This window comes from Bos mutus, chromosome 16, assembly GCF_027580195.1.
Source record: "Bos mutus isolate GX-2022 chromosome 16, NWIPB_WYAK_1.1, whole genome shotgun sequence".
NCBI classification, from domain to species: Eukaryota; Metazoa; Chordata; class Mammalia; order Artiodactyla; family Bovidae; genus Bos; species Bos mutus.
This window is the reverse complement of record NC_091632.1, coordinates 9480202-9502418: the sequence shown is the minus strand read 5'-3', so window position 1 is coordinate 9502418 and position 22217 is coordinate 9480202. Positions and strand designations below refer to the sequence as shown.

The following is a 22217-nucleotide window of genomic DNA, read 5'->3' as shown; positions in this document are numbered from 1 at the left end:
CCGGCTACCTGAAAACTGCAAGGTTATTCCAACTATGAAACATTCTTAATACAGCAAAACTCTAACACTCCACTTGACAGTTGAAACAGCAATCCTGTAGCATGAAAGAGGACAGTGGTTGGTTGTACCCTTTGGTTTTCAATGCTTTTTTATAATAAGATGTTATCTTACACGTCACTCTTGCCTCCTCCTTTAGGGTGGTGTGTCCTGCTCTTTCACTGCCAAACATTCATCCTGACCTCCCTGCACCCAACTCCCTGGGAAAGCTCTGCTCACCTCGCGGCTGGCCGGCCAAACAGCTCTAACGTTTCTCGCTGGCTTGCTGCTTTCATGTACTCATGCTTTCATTCACTTTACAGGTGGGGGAACCGAAACAAAGTTAAACCAACTGCCCAAGACCACATAACTAGATGTGGGGACATAACACAGGTGTCAGACATCGCCACTGGTGCTGGGGACAGGATGATGAGCCAGAGATGCGAGACCCCTGCCCTCAAGGAGCCTACACGCGAGGGAGTCTCAGCTCTGCGTTTCTGCAGCTGTCACACTGCACAGAAACACCAACGCCGGCCCACCCACTTCCTCCCCTGGGTGACGTTACCACCACTAAGTCTGCCGCTCTCTCTGCTCTCTAGTTCACACTCTTCAGGTCAATTCAGCAGCAGTTTTGCTTTTCCTAGAGGAACCCATCTACTTTTCCACAAAATTCAGGAGCCTGACACTGTAACATAACTCAAACGTACCTGCCTTCTCTCCACACAAGCTTCCAGACCCTGGGTTCCAGACCCTGGAAGTAAGAATGTTCGTGTGAATTATATACAAACTATGCTTTAAAAATGAGGCAGTTATTTAAGAAGTAAACCATACAATTAAAGAATCCTGCAACTGACAATTAGGAAGAAACCTGGAGATCACTCTTGTTCAACTGTTTCATCTGCTACACAATAAATTTCAGGATAAAAGAAAAAATTGGCTTACATGAAATCGTCCAGTGTTTTCAGTTGAGTAATCATGAACTGAAACATAAATCTCTAAATTTAAAAGATAATATTGGTATAATCACACTACTAGCATATTAAGGGACATGGTCCAAACAACCAATAAATAAAAGCTAATTGACTGAACCTATTTTCTAAAACTATTAGGCGTCTCTGAAAATCATAACCTACAAACATCTCCTAACCAGGAACAAAACTGATGGTGAACCACCAGCAACGGAAAGACAGACAACCACAGGTGCAGGGCAGCCCCAAAGGGGCTTCTGAATCTTTACAAGTGGAGCAAAACGACTCTAACCATTCGCAAATTACGTATAATTAAATGAGAATGAAACACTACATATATATATATATATCATATGCTGTATTATTTACATTGTATATAATATTCACATACACACTTAAAGTACATATATGTGTATTTGGCATACACCTCAAACACTTTTAAATGTATACACCTATATATAAACATGGGCTTCTCTGGTGGCTCAGACAGTAAAGCATCTGCCTGCAGTGAAGGAGACCACGGTTAAATTGCTGGGAAGATCTTCAGGAAGATCCCCTGAGGAAGCGAATGGCAACCCACTCTAGTATTCTTGTCTGGAGAATTCTATGGACAGAAGAGCCTGGCAGGCTACAGTCTATGGCGTTGCAAAGAGTCAGACACGACTGAGCAACTAAGCACAAATATGTAAACGTGCACATAAGCATCTACGTGCATGTGTGTGTGCGTGTGTGTGTGTGTGTACTCGCACACACACACTCCACAGAGTCACTACTTACTCATAGCAAATGACAGCAGGCTCGGCCCCACTGCGTCAGACACTAAGGAAATACCTGGTGAGCGTCTGTCCTTTATGTGTCAGCCTAAACTTGCCCCTCTTCTTTATCTGCTTTCAAGCAGGCTATGCACACGACAGACGTCCCCTTATGCGCCACGTTTCTAAACCCCAGCCTCACCTGCCTTTCATGGTCGCTGTTCATTCAGGACCTGGCCAACTCTGGTCAAATCACTGTGACTGCCTTTTCACTGGACGCCTGTCAGTCAGTTTCCCTACTCCAGTTTTCTTTTATTAATATAACGCCATCAGAGTTCCCATCCCCAAAACAAAGCTGGTCACAGCATGTCCCCTATTTGCCTCCCCACAGTCTGCTGGATAAAATCCAAACCCCTTAATTTAGCAAAAGAGATCCTTCACAATCTGGCCACTGCCTGTCTGTCCAGCCAGATTTTGTAGCACGACCTCTCTCACACACACACACACACACACACACACACACACACACACACACGACAAGTAAATATTTCGAAGACAAAACACCAACTTCCTTCCAAGAACCAGGCATGCTACTGGGATCAGCTTTTAACCTACTGCCCTCTCTCCTACCTTTCCCACATCAGAGTCCTATTCACGCTGCCTAGGCCTTGATTGACATGATATAATTTATTATTTACGACTTAGAATCATAAATAACCTTGAAATTCCCAGTACCTGGCAAATTATAATATTTTATCAATACTAAATGAATAAATACCGCTACACTATTGTTTGGAAAACTCGACCAAAGCCAAAAGTCTCCTACAAAACCAAGTTCCTGGTTTTCTTCTCAGGTGGTTAACTTGCTCCCCTCCTCCCATGACACTATTTATCACCACGGTAAATGGCAGGGAGATGACAGGTCTGGGGAAGCTGTGCCTTCAACGCCTGCCCCCTGCCCCAGATTCCCTCTCTGCTCCTGGCCTGTGCCCTGGGCTCTTGGGGCACCTCTGCTGTCCTGGGTGGGGGCAGAGGCCCCTGAGATGCATTACAGGAAGGTGGATAGATGCTGGGCCCTGGGAGGCCTGCTCCCACAGGGCGACACTGCCAGCGGCTCTGGGTGGGCCACTGGACCTGCTTTGGGAGGTTCGGTGGCAGGAGGATTCTAGGGAGGCATCTCCCTGGCAAGCAGCTGGGCCACGCAGTGTCGTCAGTTAAGGACGTTGCACCTCTTCCGTAGAGGAGGAGGTCTGATCAGGCTCAGGGTCACTGGACGAAGGTTTGGGTGAGGACCTGCCACCTCTGCCAGCACGGCCACAACCGGACTCAGAGAAGCACACCCCTGAGGGCATGGCACTGTATACAGCATGCAAATCATCAGGGTTATCTATCTAACTGCAAACTGACGTGGCAGGCTCAGGGCCGTGGACTCGACTCTTCTCACCCACACTTGGAGCCAAGAAGCCACTGGCCTAACTGGAAGGGGGGCGGCACGCTCAAGACCCAGGTATGTCCACCATGGGGGAACAGCACTCTTGAGGAAAGTAGGGGGCAGCTGTGTTTTACATGATGAAGGACACTCTCTGAATCAGAAAACATTTCACGGTGTTGCTTCTCCCAAAGCCAGAAGACATGGGATCACAGGTCAGGGGTGAGGTGGGGTGGCCCCCACGTTACCACACCTAACACCCTACTTGGGCAAGTTCTCCTTCCTGCCCCAGCTGAGCAGAGCTCTTCTGGTTTGCAGATTGGACCTCAACGGGAGACGTCCACCTGAACCAGACAATGAGATGCCACCTGGCCCTCCAGCCCCTTAATGCTGCTGAACCAGCAGGCTAACTGGGACTAAGCTACTGGCTGGAGCGACTGACCTCAATGATCAAGAATAAATGAGTTTGTTTCTACACAACAAGAGGCAGGAGCCTCCCTTGGCACCATAAACATCCAATGAGTGAAGAAAATACCACTTTCCAACAGAAGAAAGCAGTTTGTCCTACTTAGAACTGCATGAAGGCCCAAAGATAACAAACCAAGTTCCTGTACAGACTGAACGATTCAGTATAGTGACAGACACTCATAAAGCTGAAAGGACACAAGATGATGGATAACTTTCCCACCAACGAATTACAATTTGAGCATAGGTTTAAAAAAAAAAATAAAATCTTCTGGTTGAAGACAGCTGAACACAAGTCTTTTTCTAAAGACTGTGTGGAAATTGCCCTACAACTTGTAAACTTCAGAATTTATGAAGAAACCTTTAACATCATCACTGTCATCATTACTATTTATAATTATTATTATTCAAAGAGACAAGTGTCAAAGGAGCAATAAGACACGTTTCTATCCTGATAATTTCCATGTCAGGTGAACACTGCATATTACATTACATAATTAGTGCAAAGGTTATTTTATAAAGTTTTCTGATAGTCACAATTAAAAGATTAAATTACTGCACACACACCACCACAGTTCTGACCCTTTATGTCCTCGTTTCTGTGAAAAACAGCTCTCATCACCTCAAGGCTTGGAAGATGCAAACACAAGCAGTTTTCCCATCTTAGAAGTTAACTTCCCACAGCGTGTCACACAACTGCCCCGACAGTTCTGCTTGCACACTCTAGCCACATCCGCTGGGTAACGCATGCAAACACAGTGCTCTGAAGAAGAGGATCCAGTCAAGCAGCACACCGAGAGGCAGAGCCACTGTCTGCAGGGTCAGCCGACGTGCCTGGGTGCTGGGGGCTTTGGGAAGAAATAAAAACCTAAAAGCTGGTTCCAGAGTACCTTTCCCTGAGAGGTCGGGGTAATACCTGTTAACTGCACCACTCTGCTGTAGCTTTAAAATCGCTAAGGGGGGAAAACACACTTTGATCATCTGGGATGGGGAGGAGACTGGGTACTCTTTATTCTTGCCCCACTGTTCAGTTCTTGGTCTCCAGAAAGGCTCTCTGTACAGCGGGCTTCAGATGAAATGCGGATACAGGTGCAAGGCCGAGTGCAGACGACGGGAAACCCAGATGGAAGGGTTGGACCCCCTCTGGACTCCCCCTCCATCCAACCCGACCTGTGACGTCTACACTTCGCCAGCCGACTTCCCGGGGATCACAGGATGTCCTTCTGCAGAGGCCTTAATGAGAGCAGGGGCGGAAGTTTACAATGAAACGCCTGGGGGCAACCGTAACAAAGGAGGAGAGGACAGTGACTCAGCGCAATTCGCAATTCGGGCACTCAGGGCGCGCTGTGTGCTCCCGGCGGCCCCCCGGCAGCCCCCCAGGACACAGAGCATGCACTCAGGGCTCTGTGACTAATGCGCTCACAGCCCCCGCGAGGGTGCTACCCACCCACTAAACGCTGGTCGGAGTGGGAGCCGACACGCAGACAGCTGCTCGGAAGGGAGCGTCGCTTGTAGCTGCTTCCGCAGGCCACGAGGACACACTCTAGTTAACACATCACTGACAGGATGACGAGAGGGCTGCTGTCAGAGCCGGGCAGCCCGGTGCGGCAGACAGAACGCACAGCCCCAGCTGACTTGTTAGGGGAAGTCTGGGGAGGCACAGTTGCAGAGCACATGACAAGGCTTCATGCCTGGCTGACTTGAGAGCCGATGACACGGCTTTAAACAGCAATCTCTGCCTACCCCCGGTCACAAAACAGCAATAAGTCAGCGGATACACCCTTGTAATGTCATGATTTATTCCTTTGCTTTGAATACAGGAGACTCGGGGCCGAGGCACTCCGCTCGTCTGCTGTTGGCTTGGGGCTTCAACCTCCAGGGTCTGCCCACGGCGTGTACAAAATCAATGTTCTTGTTCAGGGTTGCCAGGAACCCTTCCGTGTGTACAGGATAATGTGCACGTCAGAAGGATGAACACACAACCGATCACGTCCCAATTCATTCAACTCAAAAACACAGAAAAATACAGCAGTGCGTCCTAACCAGATACATCTTAATATAAAGGAGCAAAGACCTGTGAAAAACTATTAAAACGTCACAATATTCTTGATACTTTTGCTGACATATCTCAAGACTAAACTGTTCATTTAAAGTTTATCACTAAAAAGATAATTTACAAAGCATAATTTTAACTACAAACAATACCTGAAGGAAAGGGTCCTCAAACAGCTCATTATCTGCCAGTGGATCACAGTGAAACCCAGCAAGCTACAGAGTCGACAAACATGACTCTAACACAATTAGGACGGTCAACATGTAAATCCAAAGTTCCCAAAACTATAATAAAATTATGTATGTAAAGATAACTTACTTGTGTTCTTCGAGTAATTAACAATCTGGTCATCAATTTAAAAACAACTGAAAATAGGACAAACACAATTTCTTGCATGAAATAACATTATAGTTTTTATAGTATACACAATCCTGTAAGAATGTAAAAAGCTTCATGGAGAGTAGTCTTTTAACCTCAGTTCATTGGTACATTAAACATTCCTCCCTTGGTTGTTTCAGAGATTTCACCAAACTCTTTCTAAAAAATAGCTTATTTCTAATTTATGTTATGATACTACTCTTTGACCTTAAACATTACTGTGTCTGGAATTTATAGCATGTATGTGTATATGTGTGTGTGTGCATGAAATTTGTTAAGCTAGATTCAATGCAGCTTCCTCCATGTAAGAAGGGTGAGGAGATCATGAAACCAAGCTTGAATTATGTTTCTTTTATCAGTCCTCCTGCCCCAGACGGTGAACCAAAGCAAAGCTGTTAACTGAGAGCTGACACCACCACGTTTTTAGGAACTCTCAGAAACAACTGGTATTAAGTTTACCTAGAATATAAGAAACAACTCCCTAATCAGTTCAGTTCAGTCGCTCAGTCGTGTCTGACTCTTTGCAACCTCATGAATTGCAGCACGCCAGGCCTCCCTGTCCACCACCAATTCCTGGGGTTCACTCAAACTCGTGACCATTGAGTCGGTGATGCCATCCAGCCATCTCATCCTCTGTCACCCGTTCTCCTGCCCCCAATCTCTCCCAGCATCAGAGTCTTTTCCAATGAGTCAACTCTTCACATCAGGTGGCCAAAGTATTGGAGTTTCAGCTTTAGCATCAGTCCTTCCAAAGAACACCCAGGGCTGATCTCCTTTAGAATGGACTGGTTGGATCTCCTTGCAGTCCAAGGGACTCTCAAGAGTCTTCTCCAACACCACAGTTCAAAAGCATCAATTCTTTGGCACTCAGCTTTCTTCACAGTCCAACTCTCACATCCATACATGACCACAGGAAAAACCATAGCCTTGACTAGACAGACCTTTATTGGCAAAGTAATGTCTCTGCTTTTGAATATGCTATCTAGATTGGTCGTAATTTTCCTTCCAAGGAGTAAGCGTCTTTTAATTTCATGGCTGCAATCACCATCTGCAGTGATTTTGGAGCCAAAAAAAAAAAACAAAGTCTGACACTGTTTCCACTGTTTCCCCATCTATTTCCCATAAAGTGATGGGACCAGATGCCATGATCTTCGTTTTCTGAATGTTGAGCTTTAAGCCAACTTTTTCACTCTCCTCTTTCACTTTCATCAAAAGGCTTTTTAGTTCCTCTTCACTTTCTGCCATAAGGGTGGTGTCATCTGCATGTCTGAGGTTATTGATGTTTCTCCCGGCAATCTTGATTCCAGCTTGTGCTTCTTCCAGCCCAGTGTTTCTCATGATGTACTCTGCATATAAGTTAAATAAGCAGGGTGACAATATACAGCCTTGATGTACTCCTTTTCCTATTTGGAACCAGTCTGTTGTTCCATGTTCAGTTCTAACTGTTGCTTCCTGACCTGCATATAGGTTTCTCAAGAGGCAGGTCAGGTGGTCTGGTATTCCCATCTCTTTCAGAATTTTCCACAGTTTATTGTGATCCACACAGTCAGAGGCTTTGGCATAGTCAATAAAGCAGAAATAGATGTTTTTCTGGAACTCTCTTGCTTTTTCCATGATCCAGCAGGTGTTGGCAATTTGATCTCTGGTTCCTCTGCCTTTTCTAAAACCAGCTTGAACATCTGGAAATTCAAGGTTCACGTATTGCTGAAGCCTGGCTTGGAGAATTTTGAGCATTACTTTACTAGCGTGTGAGATGAGTGCAATTGTGCTGTAGTTTGAGCATTCTTTAATACCGAGCCTTTATTAAAATAATTTATTTTTTTAATTCAAACGAAGTAAAAGGGTAGGCACGTTAATTTTTGATCTAAACTACAGATCCAGTGTATTATAAATTTATAGCTAATGGTCATTTAATCTTATGCAGACAAAACTCTAAGCACTTCATACATACATATGTGCGTGTACATACATATGTGTATATATGGCACCCCACTCCAGTACTCTTGCCTGGAAAATCCCATGGATGCAGTAGCCTGGTAGGCTGTAGTACATGGGGTCGCTAAAAGTCAGACTCGACTGAGCGACTTCACTTTCACTTTTCACTTTCCTGCATTGGAGAAGGAAATGGCAACCCACTCCAGTGTTCTTGCCTGGAGAGTCCCAGGGACAGGGGAGCCTGGTGGGCTGCCATCTATGGGGTCGCACAGAGTCGGACACAACTGAAGCGACTTAGCAGCAGCAGTAGCATATATATGTGTGTGTGCATGTACACATATCCATAATCTTTAAAGCAACTGTATGAGATTACAACTAGTACTACTCCCAGGTTGAAAGTCAAAAGCTAAGTGAAAGAGGAGTTACCTAGACATTAAGAAGTATTTATAAATTATAGCAGAAAGAAACACTAGTATTACTTACCAAAAAAATTTTTTTACACAATATTTACATATATGTAGATTCCTTTTTTTAATTGCAGTATAACTGACTTAAAATATTATACTATATTAGTTTCAGGTGTACAATATAGTGATTTGGGATTTTTATACATTACAATGGGCTTCCCAGATGGCTCAGTGGTAAAGAATCCACCTGCCAATGTAGGAGATGCAAGAGATGCAGCTTTGATTCCTGGACAGGAAGGTCTCCTGGAGGAGGAGATAGCAACCCACTCCAGTAATCTTGCCTGGAGAATCCCATGGACAGAGCCAAGCGGTCTACAGTCCAGGGGGTCATGAAGAGTTGGACATGATACTGAGCACTATATGTTACAAAATGATCTGTACTAGTAAGTCTAATTACCATGTGTCACCAAAGTGGTAACATCACTGAGAACATTCCCTCTGCTGTACATCATATTCCTGTGACTCATTCATTTCGTAACTGGAAGTCGGTGCCTCAATCCCCCTCCATCTATTTCACCCACCCTCCTCCCGCCCCCTCACCTCCGACACCACCTGCTTGTTCTCTGTATCCGTGAGTCTGTTTCTGTTTTGTTATGTATGTTTTGTTTTTTAGATTCAACACATAAGTGAGAGCACAGGGTATTTGCCTTTCTCAGTCTAACTTATTTCACTTAGCATCATACCCTCCAGGTCCACCCATATTATTATAAATGGCAAGGTTTTATTCCTTTCTATGGCTGAGAAATATTCCATTGTGTGCACGTATGTGTGTGTGTATACACACACACACACACACACACCTCACCTTCTTTATTCATTCATCTCTAACTTGCACTTAAGTTGCTTGCTTATCTTGGCTATTGTGAATAATGCCACAATAAACACAGGAGTGCAGGTATCTTTTTGAGTTAGTGTTTCTGTTTTCTTCAGATAAAAGCCCAGGAGCGTCACTGCTGGACTGCATGGAGGTTCTTCTGGTTTTGGTTTTCTGAGGGACCTCCATACTGTGTCCCATCAGGTGTACTTCTAACATGTTCCTATACAGACCGCGTTCACTCACACAGCTTACTCCGATGCTGTCTTTGGGCCTCTCACGGGAGAGGTCCCACCTCATGGGACAGCCGCTCTGGACCGCCGGGCACATCACTGGAACCTGCTCTCACTTTCCACACACGCACTTTCCTCCCTTACCCTCCAGTTCTCAGCACCACATGACAGAACAGCTATTCATTCACTCGTGTCTCTATCTGCTACATCTGGCGGATTCAAGCTTCAGGAGTGTTTAGGCTTCACTTTGCTTACTGCTGAAGCCTCAGTGCCTAGATCGTGCCAGACACACAGCAGGCATGTAATAAATGTGCTACATGAATTAACCCTGACAAGAATTGGGTTCCTAGATGTTCAAGACACAGTCTTCTTAATCTTCAGGACAATATCCATATAGAAATATTCTTCATAATTTAAAAAAACCCTGACTTTAAAAGAGTGATGAGGACAAGCTGTGTGGTGTGGCCAAAAATAAATAAATGCAGGAAATATCAGGGTAACCAAAAAAAAAAAAGCTAGTTGAAAAAAAAAACTGATAAGGAGGAAGAGACAAAAAGAATAAATAGGAATTTTTTTACCTCAATGGTTAAGTTACAAACAGCAGAAAAGCAAATATATTATAAAAAGCATCAAAATATTCAGACTGAATTTCTTAGTATCACATTAAGTAAATGCAAATAATTATCTGCACCACAGACTGACACTTATTCTCAACAGAACCATAACCTTTCTCCACAGTCCTTCAAATGCACGTCAGGTGTTTCTCAGTACGTATTGAATATATTTTCAACTCTTTTTGAAAAGTGAGCATATCAGTATTGCATTTCAAAATCTCAAAACTGCTTTTTTGACTCTAGAATAAGGAAAATAACCTAAAATTAGAACCAGGAGACACAGTTTCACATTGCCCATCTCCAGCTGTCTAGGTGGCCTTGAGGTGGCCATTTAACCCTTCTTTGAAAATACCTTTGTCACTGTTCAGTCTCTAAGTCATGACCAACTCTCTGAGACCCCATGGACTGCAGCACACCAGGCTTCCCTGTCCTTCACCATCTCCCAGAGTTTGCTCAGACTCATGTCCATGGAGTCAGTGATGCTAATCTTTCTCATTGTTATATCCTAAATGGGAGAAGGCAATGGCACTCCACTCCAGTCCTCTTGCCTGGAGAATCCAATGGACCGAGGAGCCTGGTGGGCTGCAGTCCATGGGGTCACTAAGAGGCGGACACGACTGAGAGACTTCACTTTCACTTTTTCACTTTACTGCATTGGAGAAGGAAATGGCAACCCACTCCAGTGTTCTTGCCTGGAGAATCCCAGGGACAGGGGGGCCTTGTGGGCTGCCGTCTATGGGGTTGCACAGAGTTGGACACGACTGAAGTGACTTAGCAGCAAATAGGTATCCTAGAGAGATCCTGAAGCTCCTTCTGCTCTAAGACACTAAAACATTATAAAATAAAGGTTTTATTTGTACTACCAGGAAACAGAACATAAAAATAGTATCTTATTTTTATCAGTTAGCTAAATTTGTAAGGAAGGTAATTCATGGGATATTAAATAATGTTTTTTTAATAAATATATATTACCCACAACTGTAATTCCATTTATATTACATTTTTAAGTCAAAAATTTTAATTTTAATGCTTAAAGCAGGAAAAAAGATTAGGAAATCTAGAAAAATACTTTTGAATATTTTTCTAGGACCCAACAAAACTCCTATTCTCCCTGCCTTTTCCGCAGTAATGAAGACCTTCCAAAAGAACATTTCAGTGAGTGACATAAAACCTGTGATTTGAAAAAAAAAAAAAATGCTATTTTGACTTTTAAGTTATTATCAGTCTGAAGAGCTTCTCCAAATCAGAACTATTATAGCATCCATTCCCCCACCACGACTTGGCAACAAAGATGAATCCACCCATTACCAGGTTAGGGTAGCCGCTATTATCCCAGCCCCTTGATTTCTTTCAAGTAGCTCCAATGGAAAAAGAGCCTCAAGTGAATAATAAAGATCCCATAATAGCTCTTAAGAATTCTTTATATGGTAGAAGGCACTAAAATGAACTCCAGGGAGTGAAAAAGGAAAAAAGAAAAAAAAAAAACAACTCTCATCTTCTGATAAGAAATAATTAACTTGACTTAATGCACCCGCAAACGCCTTCCATAAATCAGACCTTTGTGCTCCGCGGCGGACTAAAGCCGAGAGTCAGGAGTATGCAGATGGCGCCTGCGGAGCATGCGCAGAGCATGGGGCTTGGGGGGCGGTACTCACGGTGCTGAGCTTCCCGGACGTGACGATGATGCGCCTCTCGTGCAGCATGCTGGCGAAGAGCTGCAGCATGTTGTTCACATCCACGGCCACGAAGTACTCCGTGAGGTTCCTCTGCATGGGCAAAGACAACCGCGTGAGGTGCGGGGACAGCGCCAACAGCCACCGCGGGCTACCCGCGTTCGGAGGATGTTAGTAAAAATTACTCATAAGTAAATGCAGTTCTGGTTCCGCCGCCACGCCAAGCATGGAGCCTTCGGTGCTTATTTGAAACACAGCCCTGTTCTGGGAAAGTGTCCTCCGAGGGTGATCAGGGCATCCCCACTCTCTCTCCCCCTCCCCGGCTCCAGACACGCGTACAGGAAGCCAGTTTCCTGGGCCCCTACCCAGCCTGCTGGGAGTGGAGCCTTGGGAATTTCTTTTCTCAACAAGCACTGTGGGTGCTTCTTACAGGCACCCTGAACTCTGAGAACTGCTGCTCCAGAAAGCACATCTGAGTCTCTCCTTGTGTGCCAACCACTCAGCAAGGGATACCATGGGTTGATAGGATAGATTGGGGTCCCCAGACCCCAGTCATCGACCTGTACCAGCCCATGGCCTGCTGGGAGCAGGGTCAGGTTGCAGGAAGTGGGCAGTAGACAGGCAAGGAGAAGCTTCATCTGTATTGACATACGCTCCCCATCGCTGGCATTACCGCCTGAGCTCTGCCTCCTGCCAGACCAGTGGTGGCATCAGATTCTCCTTGGAGCTTGAACCCCTCGGTGAATGGCGCGTGGGAGGGGTCTAGGCTCAGTGCTCCTTATGAGAATATAATGCCCGGTGATCTCATTCTGCATTATGGTGAGCTGTGTCATTATCTCATTCATATATTACAACATAGGAATAATAGAAATAAAGTACCCAGTAAATGTAATGCATTTGACTTATCCTGGAACCATCGTCCCCCTCATGTCATTCATGGGAAAACTGGCTTCCACAGAACTGCTCCTTTGTGCCAAAAGGCTGGGCACTGCCGCTCTAGGCTGGGCACTGCCGCAAGGCAACCACAGATGGTGGCATCGCTCAGCCGCTAAGTCCTGTCCGACCCTTTTGTGATTTCACGGACTGCCGCCCACCAGGCTCCTCTGCCCATGGGGTTTCCCGGCAATGAGACGGGCTTATAAAGCAGACCTCTGGGTCTTTATGAAGGAGGGTCTCGTTTATATTCCATGTCGGGCCAGCTTTATACCACTATAACTAAATAAAAGTGTCAGTTTAATTTGATTCCTTGACATAACACTTAAAATTATCTTCCCCACGTAAGAACAAAATTGGGGTAGCCTATATAAACTTTCACTTTAGATCCTCTTCTTATTTTTAATTTTCTGTACTCAAACAAATGCATCAGAAAGCAACATATAAGAGACGACAATAAACTAAAACTGGAGGAGTAGAGGGATCATGACCCAGAAGACCAAAACCTTTAGTTGAGCAAGAAAACACTAAATCCAACTGTTTCTTCCATTTCTGTGAGGTAGAAACTTTCTCAGGAGAAACTGGCAATCATAGCAGGGCATTAGAACCTGTGACCACCACCAAGTGATGCCGAGTTTGGTGGAGAGACTCATTTCCTGTTTTCTCTATTTGAAGCCTACCTCACCTTCTGTTTCCACTGTTGAAAATGCAAAATAGTTTTATGGCATTCAACATTAACACTGTTCCTGTAATCTCAAAGAAAGATAATTTCTAGATGGGGAATTACTTCCCAATGCAAAAGGCTGCCTTATGTATAGGCCCTTGCTTTTCCTTTTCTGTATTTCCCTAAATAGGACTTTTTAGAAATGAAATATCCTAATGGGGGGGAGGACAGTTAGAGAGTTTGGGATGGCCATGTACAGTCTGCTCTATTTAAAACGGGTAACGAACAAGGATCTACCGTACAGCACATGGAACTGTGCTCAGTGTTATATGGCAGCCTGGATGGCAGCGGGGCTTAGGAGAGAATGGATACATGTATACGGATGGTTGAGTCCCTCTGCTGTTCACCTGAAACGATCATAACCTTGTTAATCGATTACACACCAACATAAAATAAAAAGTTAAATTTTTTTCTCAGTTCCAAAAAAAAAGTTTCTATTCTCAGAGGCACTTTTTCCTTAGAATGGTTCTTTAAGACTTTCAAAGTCATAGCCTTTAAAAAAAAAAGAAAAGTGAAGTCTGCTAAATCAAGCTGCTAGCTTTTTATTAATAAATTTAAGAAAGGTACAAAACCTCAACTTGGGGCTGTTAATGCAAGTCAGGGTCCCTCCCTTCTAGCCTCTAGGTGAGGGGCAGGCATGCAGATATCGAGTCAGTCAGCCTCCAGACACCCAAACAGAGGTCCTGCCCACTGGAGAAGGCGATGGCACCCACTCCAGTGCTCCTGCCTAGAAAATCCCATGGACGGAGGAGCCTGCTAGGCTGCAGTCCATGAGGTCGCTAAGAGTCGGGCACGACTGAGCGACTTCACTTTCACTTTTTACTTTCATGCACTGGAGAGGGAAATGACAACCCACTCAAGTACTCTTGCCTGGAGAATCCCAGGGACGGGGGAGCCTCGTGGGCTGCCGTCTATGGGGTTGCACAGAGGCGGACAGCAGCAGCAGCAGCAGCCCACAGAGGACTTGAGGGCCTGGGAGATGACCTCTGAGTCTGACGGTCTACCTCAGGCTGAATGCAATCTTCTCACAGGAGGCCACTGAGCTCATCTCTACTAAAAACCCCACTGACAGCCTTGCTTCCGTCTCAGGAAGTTTACCGCTGTCTTCTTGTGCTTTGTTCACTCACAACTCAGGTGCTTCTGGAAACCAAACACTCAGTAGGTTCATTTTCGGGAGGACAGCAGAGTTTAGTACATATAAAAATAATAAATATTCCTGAGTTGATGTTTCCTTCACTTCTGATAGAATTATTTATAATGGTTCTTTTTATCTTCCCAAAATGAAGCTGGAAAAAAAGAAACTTACAAAAGGAAACATCTCCTTTTCACACAGTATCCAAAAGTGTACCTGTCAATTCCATTCACCCAGGTAAACTTTTCTGCAGAATTTTAATTTGTAATAACCACTAAAACACTGAAAATATTTCTAGCAGGGATACAATCAGGACTCTAAATAAAATGCAAAATGTGGCAATTTTATAATTTCTGGTAGTATCCTTCAGGCCTTACAAAACATATATTATTACTTCAATTAAAAATCAGGATACTGAGTAGAGAACATCTGAGATTTGAACAGAGCTATATACACAAGGAACCTAAAGACGATGGGGACTATTTCTGTGAAAGTATTTCCCACTGCACACGCTCATTTCCCCATAACCAGGAGACATCCACTGAGACACCTCGTCTGCCTGATCCAGGGAGCTCAGAACCCGAGTACAGACTATCCTACTGATCTATCTCAAATGGCAGAAAGAGGTTTCCTCATATAATCTGTCTTTCCTATAATCGATGTAAAGGAGGTAAAGTAGCAGATACACAAAGAAAAAGAGATGACACCATTATTCTTAATTTTTTCATTTTTTTTCTCACAAACAGTTACAATGTATTCTATTTCTCTACCAAGAAATACTTCAACTGTGAGACCAAAATAAAATTCGTATCAGTAGAATAGAAAACAGAAAACTTACATTCTCGGGGATGGTTGGCAGTCCAGTTACATCAGGGGCAATGAAGCAGGAATGCTGGTCAATGGAAATAAATCACATAAGAAAAGGAGAATTAAAATTTGGTAGCATTATGTATAATTTGAGGTTAAATTTTAAAAATATATCAACTAAATTGAGAAATCAAGGACTGATGCCCAGGATTTGTTGAAATTGAGAGACTCTTATAGCAGGTTTACAGGAGATTTAACAATAAGCTGCTCATATGAAAAGTGTTGATTAAAAATATTTCATTTTAAAATTGAAATAATAATCTTAGAAAAAGTGTATTAAGACCAAAAAAGCATATTACTTATAGAAAGATAGATAATTTTAACACATTTCGTTTAAGGAGCCTGAGGAAAGGCTTGTTTACCCAAGAATATATCAAAATGTATTAAGACTGAGTCATCACAAATTTCTTCTGTACATATCAGCCACTGTGTTATTTAGAAAGCAGCAATAAAAATTTTTAATATTTAAAACTTCTTGAAAGGAATTTCTCACCCCAAAACATGACTTTTATATACCCACTGAACAAATGTTAATTAGCTTTTATAATACTCAAAGCAATACAGCAGTTAGTTCACAGACAGAGTCACACAAAAGGCACAGCGTGCACCCTGACGTTTCACAGAACGTTCCCAGATCTTACCACACAGAATCACAGTACAATTCAATCACCAAAATCGTTCTATTTTCTGTTCATATTAATCTCCAAAATTATTTTGCTATCTCACATAAGGACCTAGTTAATATTATCCTATAATTAAAGACTGAAGGGGGGAAATCATCCTACCAAGACTGAGCACCGTCAAACTCATCAAAGCAAGGCTAGTGGGCACAGTCACAAGGTACGACTTACAGGCAGGAAACAAGGTCCCGGAGCCTCGTGACAAACATGAGGCCACGCCCATGCAGCGAGCCCAGCCGACACCACGCCCCTCACAGGAGGGTGAGCCTGGATCTGGTCTCTAGCAGTCACTTTTCTTGGGACAGATATTTACTGGCACTGTATTTCAGTGCTATGCTTTAAAAGATAGTATAAACAGAAAATATAATCTGAATGATTAAGAAGGAAATTTACCACTTCTCAAAGGACTGGGGTGAATGTTAAAGACAGTGATGGAAGTAATTAATTTTGCAGTGATTTTTCCCAATGATTTTCAGAAGCCAATGTCCTTTGAACTCACCCGTGCTAAGGAGGGCTGCTCTTTCAGAACTTGCTCACTGGCAAAAAATATCTCTTGGTTCTTACAATACGCGAGAGAAAAAAAATGAATATTTTACTTTCAAGGGAGAAATTTACACAACAATTTGCTGTGTATTTGAGAAAAACCCATGTAGCCACATTATCTGTTGAAAATACCTGAAGCGTTTTAAATGCTGATTTGCTAGTTTTATGCTAGAAAAATCATGAAGTACTTTCTTTCATTCTCAACTAAGAGTATTCTGTGGGTATTTAATGACTCTGAAATATACTTTCAAAACAAGCAGTTGCATTAGATATTACGCTATGCTAAGTCACTTCAGTCGTGTCCGACTCTGTGCGACCCCAGAGACAGCAGCCCACCAGGCTCCCCCACCCCTGGGATTCTCCAGGCAAGAACACTGGAGTGGGTTGCCATTTCCTTCTCCAATGCATTAAAGTGAAAAGAGAAAGTGAAGTTGCTCAGTCGTGTCCGACTCTTAGCGACCCCATGGACTGCAGCCTACCAGGCTCCTCCGTCCATGGGATTTTCCAGGCAAGAGGACTGGAGTGGGGTGCCATTGCCTTCTCCGACATTAGATATTAACATTTCATAAAATCTCTGTGTGACATTCTAATGGACTGTAATGCAAGTCTTGAAAACTCATGTGATGGAACATTCATGAAAATGAAATTATAAGAAAATCACAGTAGTTTCTCAAGATTTGTCATTTTTTTCTAATAGAAAATATGAAAGAAATTTCTTTTCCATTTGTGAAGGAAGAAAAATTCCTAAGGCCATCAATTTTAACCTGACATCACAAAACTTTTTCATCCGAGTTTTGCCAGTCATTAACAGCACAGAACCAGAGATCAAACTGCCAAAATCCGTTGGATCATTGAAAAAGCAAGAGAGATCCAGAAAAACATCTACTTCTGCTTTATTGACGATACCAAAGCCTTTAACTGTGTGGATAACAACAGACTGTGGAAAATTCTTAAAGAGATGTGAATACCAGAACACCTTACCTGCCTCCTGAGAAACCTGTATGCAGGTCAAGAAGCAACAGTTAGAACCGGACATGGAACAACAGACTGGCTCCAAATCGGGAAGGAGTATGTCATGGCTGTATATTGTCACCCTGCTTATTTAACTTATATGCAGAGTACATCATGTGAAATGCTGGGCTGGATGAAACACAAGCTGGAATCAAGATTGCCGGAAAAATATCAATGACCTCACATGTGCAAATGACACCACCCTTATGGCAGAAAGCGAAGAAGAACAAAAGAGCCTCTTGATGAAAGTGAAAGAGGAGAGTGAAAAAGTTGGCTTAAAACTCAACATTCAGAAAACGAAGATCATGGCATCCGGTCCCATCACTTCATGGCAAATAGATGAAGAAACAATGGAAACAGTGTCAGACTTTATTTTTTTTGGCTCCAAAATCACTGCAGATGGTGACTGCAGCCATGAAATTAAAAGACACTTGCTCCTTGGAAGAAAAGTTATGACCAACCTAGAAAGCATATTGAAAAACAGAGACATTACTTTGCCAACAAAGGTCTGCTAGTCAAAGCTATGTTTTTTTCAGTAGTCATGTATGGATGTGAGTTGGACTATAAAGAAATCTGAGTGCCAAAGAATTGATATTTTTGAACTGTGGTGTTGGAGAAGACTCTTGAGAGTCCCTTGGACTGCAAGGAGATGCAACCAGTCCATTCTGAAGGAGATCAGCCCTGGGATTTCTTTGGAAGGAATGATGCTAAAGCTGAAACTCCAGTACTTTGGCCACCTCATGCAAAGAGTTGACTCACTGGAAAAGACTGATGCTGCAAGGGACTGGGGGCAGGAGGAGAAGAGGACAACAGAGGATGAGATGGCTGGATGGCATCACCGACTCGATGGACATGAGTCTGAGTGAACTCCAGGAGTTGGTGATGGACAGGGAGGCCTGGCATGCTGCAATTCATGGGGTCACAAAGAGTCGGACAAGACTGAGCGACTGAACTGAACTGAACATTAAAATAGCTTTTCATGGTATATCTAAATACCTCAAAAAAGTTAACTTGCTTGCCTCATATCACACGTTTAGTGACTTTTTTTTTTTAACCAAAATCTTCTAGTCTTTAGGTATTAAGAAGCCTAGACATCTTTGACTTACACTTATCAATAAAGGTGAAGTTCTTCAATGTCCAATATTTCTGATATGTATTTTTATAAGACATTTACTCTTGAACAAATATGATAATCAAACTTAGAGAATACACTTTCATTTCTCGACTCTCTGTAGTAACTGCCTCTACAATCTTAGCACCTACAGTATATTTATTCACTATTTAAAAAAGTGTTAGAATCACATTATAAATACAACTCTGTCGAAGAAAAACACCGATTTTTAGAAAACCGATTCTTTCTTCTTACTCTTGTGTATTTTTGGTTGTTGTTTCTACCTCCTTCCGACTCACCGTGAACCCGCACTCCACTGGCTTCAATGACAACAAATCTGAGCTCCTCCCTGACTGGTCCCCTCTTCCAGCCCGTCCTCCCTCTGCTCTCTGCCCTGCAGCCCCTCCTCCCTGACTGCTCTCCATCCTCCAGCCCCTCTTCCCTCTGCTCTCTGTCCTCCAGCCCCTCCTCCCTGACTGTGCTCTGCCCTCCAGCCCCTCTTCCCTCTGCTCTCTGCCCTGCAGCCCCTCCTCCCTCTACTCTCCACCCTCCAGCCCGTCCTCCCTGACTGCTCTCCATCCTCCAGCCCCTCTTCCCTCTGCTCTGTCCTCCAGCCATCCTCCAGACCCTCTGCCCTCCAGCCCCTCTTCCCTCTGCTCTCTGCCCTGCAGCCCCTCCTCCCTCTACTCTCCACCCTCCAGCCCCTCCTCCCTGACGGCTCTCCGCCTTCCAGCCCCTCCTCCCTGACGGCTCCCCTCCTCCAGCCCCTCCTCCCTCTGCTCTCCATCCTCCAGCCCCTCCTCCCTCTGCTCTCCATCCTCCAGCCCCTCCTCCCTGACTGTGTTCTGCCCTCCAGCCCCTCTTCCCTCTGCCCTGCAGCCCCTCCTCTCTGACAGCTCTCCGCCTTCCGGCCCCTCCTCCCTGACTGCTGTCCATGTCCTCCTGCCCTTCCTTCCCTGACTGTGCTCTGCCCTCCAGGCCCTCCTCCCTCTACTCTCTGCCTTTCAGCCCCTCCTCCCTGACTGCTCTCAATCCTTCAGCCCCTCTTCCCTCTGCTCTCCATCCTCCAGCCCCTCCTCCCTCTGCTCTCTGCCCTCCAGCCCCTCCTCTCTGACAGCTCTCCGCCTTCCAGCCCCTCCTCCCTGACTGCTGTCCGTGTCCTCCTGCCCTTCCTCCCTGACTGGGCTCTGCCCTCCAGCCCCTCCTTCCTCTACTCTCCACCTTCCAGCCCCTCCTCCCTGACTGCTCTGCGTCCTCCAGCTCCTCCACCCTGATGGCTTTCCATCCTCCTACCCCTCCTCCCTCTGCTCTCCCTCCTCCCTCTGCTCTCCCTCCTCCAGCCCCTCCTCCCTCTGCTCTCCCTCCTCCAGCCCCTCCTCCCTCTGCTCTCCTCTCCACCCCAGGCCCTCGCCGCTGCTCCGTCCTCTCTGCATCTTGGCCTTTAAATCACCCAGGCCTACAACCATGTCTGCAGACAACTCCCAGATAAGGGTGGAAAATCCAGGGTATCCTTCGCTTTCCAGCCCCCGACTGCTGATCATTTCCACTAGGACACTAAGCAACACATGAGGATGCAGAGGGGCAGAGGCCACCCTGTGTTGCTGGGCGAGGAAACCGCTCACAAAGACGGGTCCTGAGCTAGCTCCAGAGTAAAGCTGGGTGGTCCACACAGAGGCATCAGTAAGAGGGGAACGTCGCTCACAAAGATGGGGCCTGAGCTAGCTCCAAAGTGAGGCAGGTGGTCCACACAGAGGCGTCAGTAAGAAGGAAAGGTCACTCACAAAGATGGGTCCTGAGCTAGCTCCAGAGTGAGGCGGGCGGTCCACACCGAGGCCTCAGTAAGAGGGGAAGGTGTGCCACCAGGAAAGCACATCGTCTACTCAAGAAGATGGATGAACACAACACTGTGACCAGAGTAGAGAATCAATTTAGGGGGAGAAAAGTGAGACATGAAAGTGGAAAGCTGGACGGAGGCTAACAAGTGGGTGGTCCTGAAAGGCCAGGAGTCTGGACAAATTCTACAGAAAACAGGGCAACTATTAAAGGTTGTTGTCAGGGCACTTTATAGCTTAATAGTCGCATGCATGCACGCTCAGTCATCGGACTCTTTTGAGACCATATGGACTACAGCCTGCCAGGCTCCTCCGTCCATGGGATTCTCCAGGCAAGAATACTGGAGTGGGTTGCCACGCCCTCCTCCAGGGGATCTTCCCAACCCAGGGATCGAACCCAAGTCTCTGGCATTGCAGGCAGGTTCTTTACCATATGAGCTACCAGGGAAGCCAAGAACACTGGAGTGGGTTGCCATTTCCTCATCCACGGGATCTTCCCGACCTATGGATCAAACCCAGGCCTCCTGGGTCTCCTGCATTGGCGGGCAGGTTCTTTACCTCTGAGCTACTGGGGAAACCCTTATATAGTTGAAGGAAGTTTAATCTGATAGTCTTTTACAGAAAGGACTAGGAGGAGAAACTGTAGACTACTGACTGTTATTAAGTGTTGAGCAGCCAGACGAGGTGCTGACGCTAGAAACAGGAAGAATGAAATCACTGTTATCAAACAACGTGACACGGGGAAATTTAAGCAAGAAGAAAGTTATTACCAGAGAAAGAATATAAAATGGCTAACAGTGTCCTGATCTTGCAAAAAGAACTCCAAAAGACCTATTAACACTATTATAGACATTTCAGACTGCTTTTTCCTTCCATTTCTCCTGCATCATTATATATTTTTTTAATTAGGATATTTTACTATTACTTTGGAAGAAGCAAAATCAACATAGGTAAATTTTAACATTCTATTTGGTATGCCAAATTGATTAAAACATCTGTATTTCGTGGTTGTTAATTCTCAACACTTACAGAGCCTCCCAAAGGACTAGTGTGATTTTTGTTATACACAGCACAGTTTATTAAAAGTTTCAGTAGTAAATAATCTATACCACCAATGCTTACTGCTTCAACAAACTCACTTTTATTCCCAGTGTTTGGTGATTATACTAAAAGATGTATTGAAGAATGGGAAAAAAGGAGATTTTTCACCCAGAATCTTTGTCATCTAGTTGGTTATGAGGTGTACTCTCAACGCTTACTGTGTACTGTTTTCATTTTACGAGGGCCACTGTACACATGGGGCTTCCCTGGTGGATCAGACGGTAAAGAATCTGCCTGCAATGAAGGAGACCCAGGTTCAATCCCTGGGTTGAGAAGATCCCCCGGAGAAGGGCATGGCAACCCACTCCAGTATTCTTGCCTGAAGAATCCCATGGACAGAGGAACCTGGTGGGCTACACTCATTGTTTGGGGCAGGGAGGGGAGTGGGTTTCCTTATTATGGATAGATTCTACCTGAAAACCAATGTTCCTCACAACCAAAATATTCTCACAGATTTGGTTACGTT

The 22217-nt window shown here is 44.7% G+C and overlaps 1 protein-coding gene across 6 annotated transcripts in view; it reads right to left on the bottom strand.

The window, feature by feature from the left end:
- DENND1B (DENN domain containing 1B) overlaps positions 1-22217 on the bottom strand; it is a 269708-nt gene that overhangs the window by 113139 nt on the left and 134352 nt on the right. For 3 of the 6 annotated variants that reach the window (XM_070384685.1, XM_070384689.1, XM_070384686.1), the window contains exons 8-10: positions 16653-16712; positions 15445-15498; positions 11800-11910 (exon numbers count right to left, since the gene is read on the bottom strand). In XM_070384685.1, coding sequence (XP_070240786.1) covers positions 11800-11910; positions 15445-15498; positions 16653-16712 — 225 coding nt within the window. The remainder of the gene's footprint in view (positions 1-11799; positions 11911-15444; positions 15499-16652; positions 16713-22217) is intronic. The other 3 variants (XM_070384690.1, XM_070384687.1, XM_070384688.1) reach the window with 1 other exon arrangement.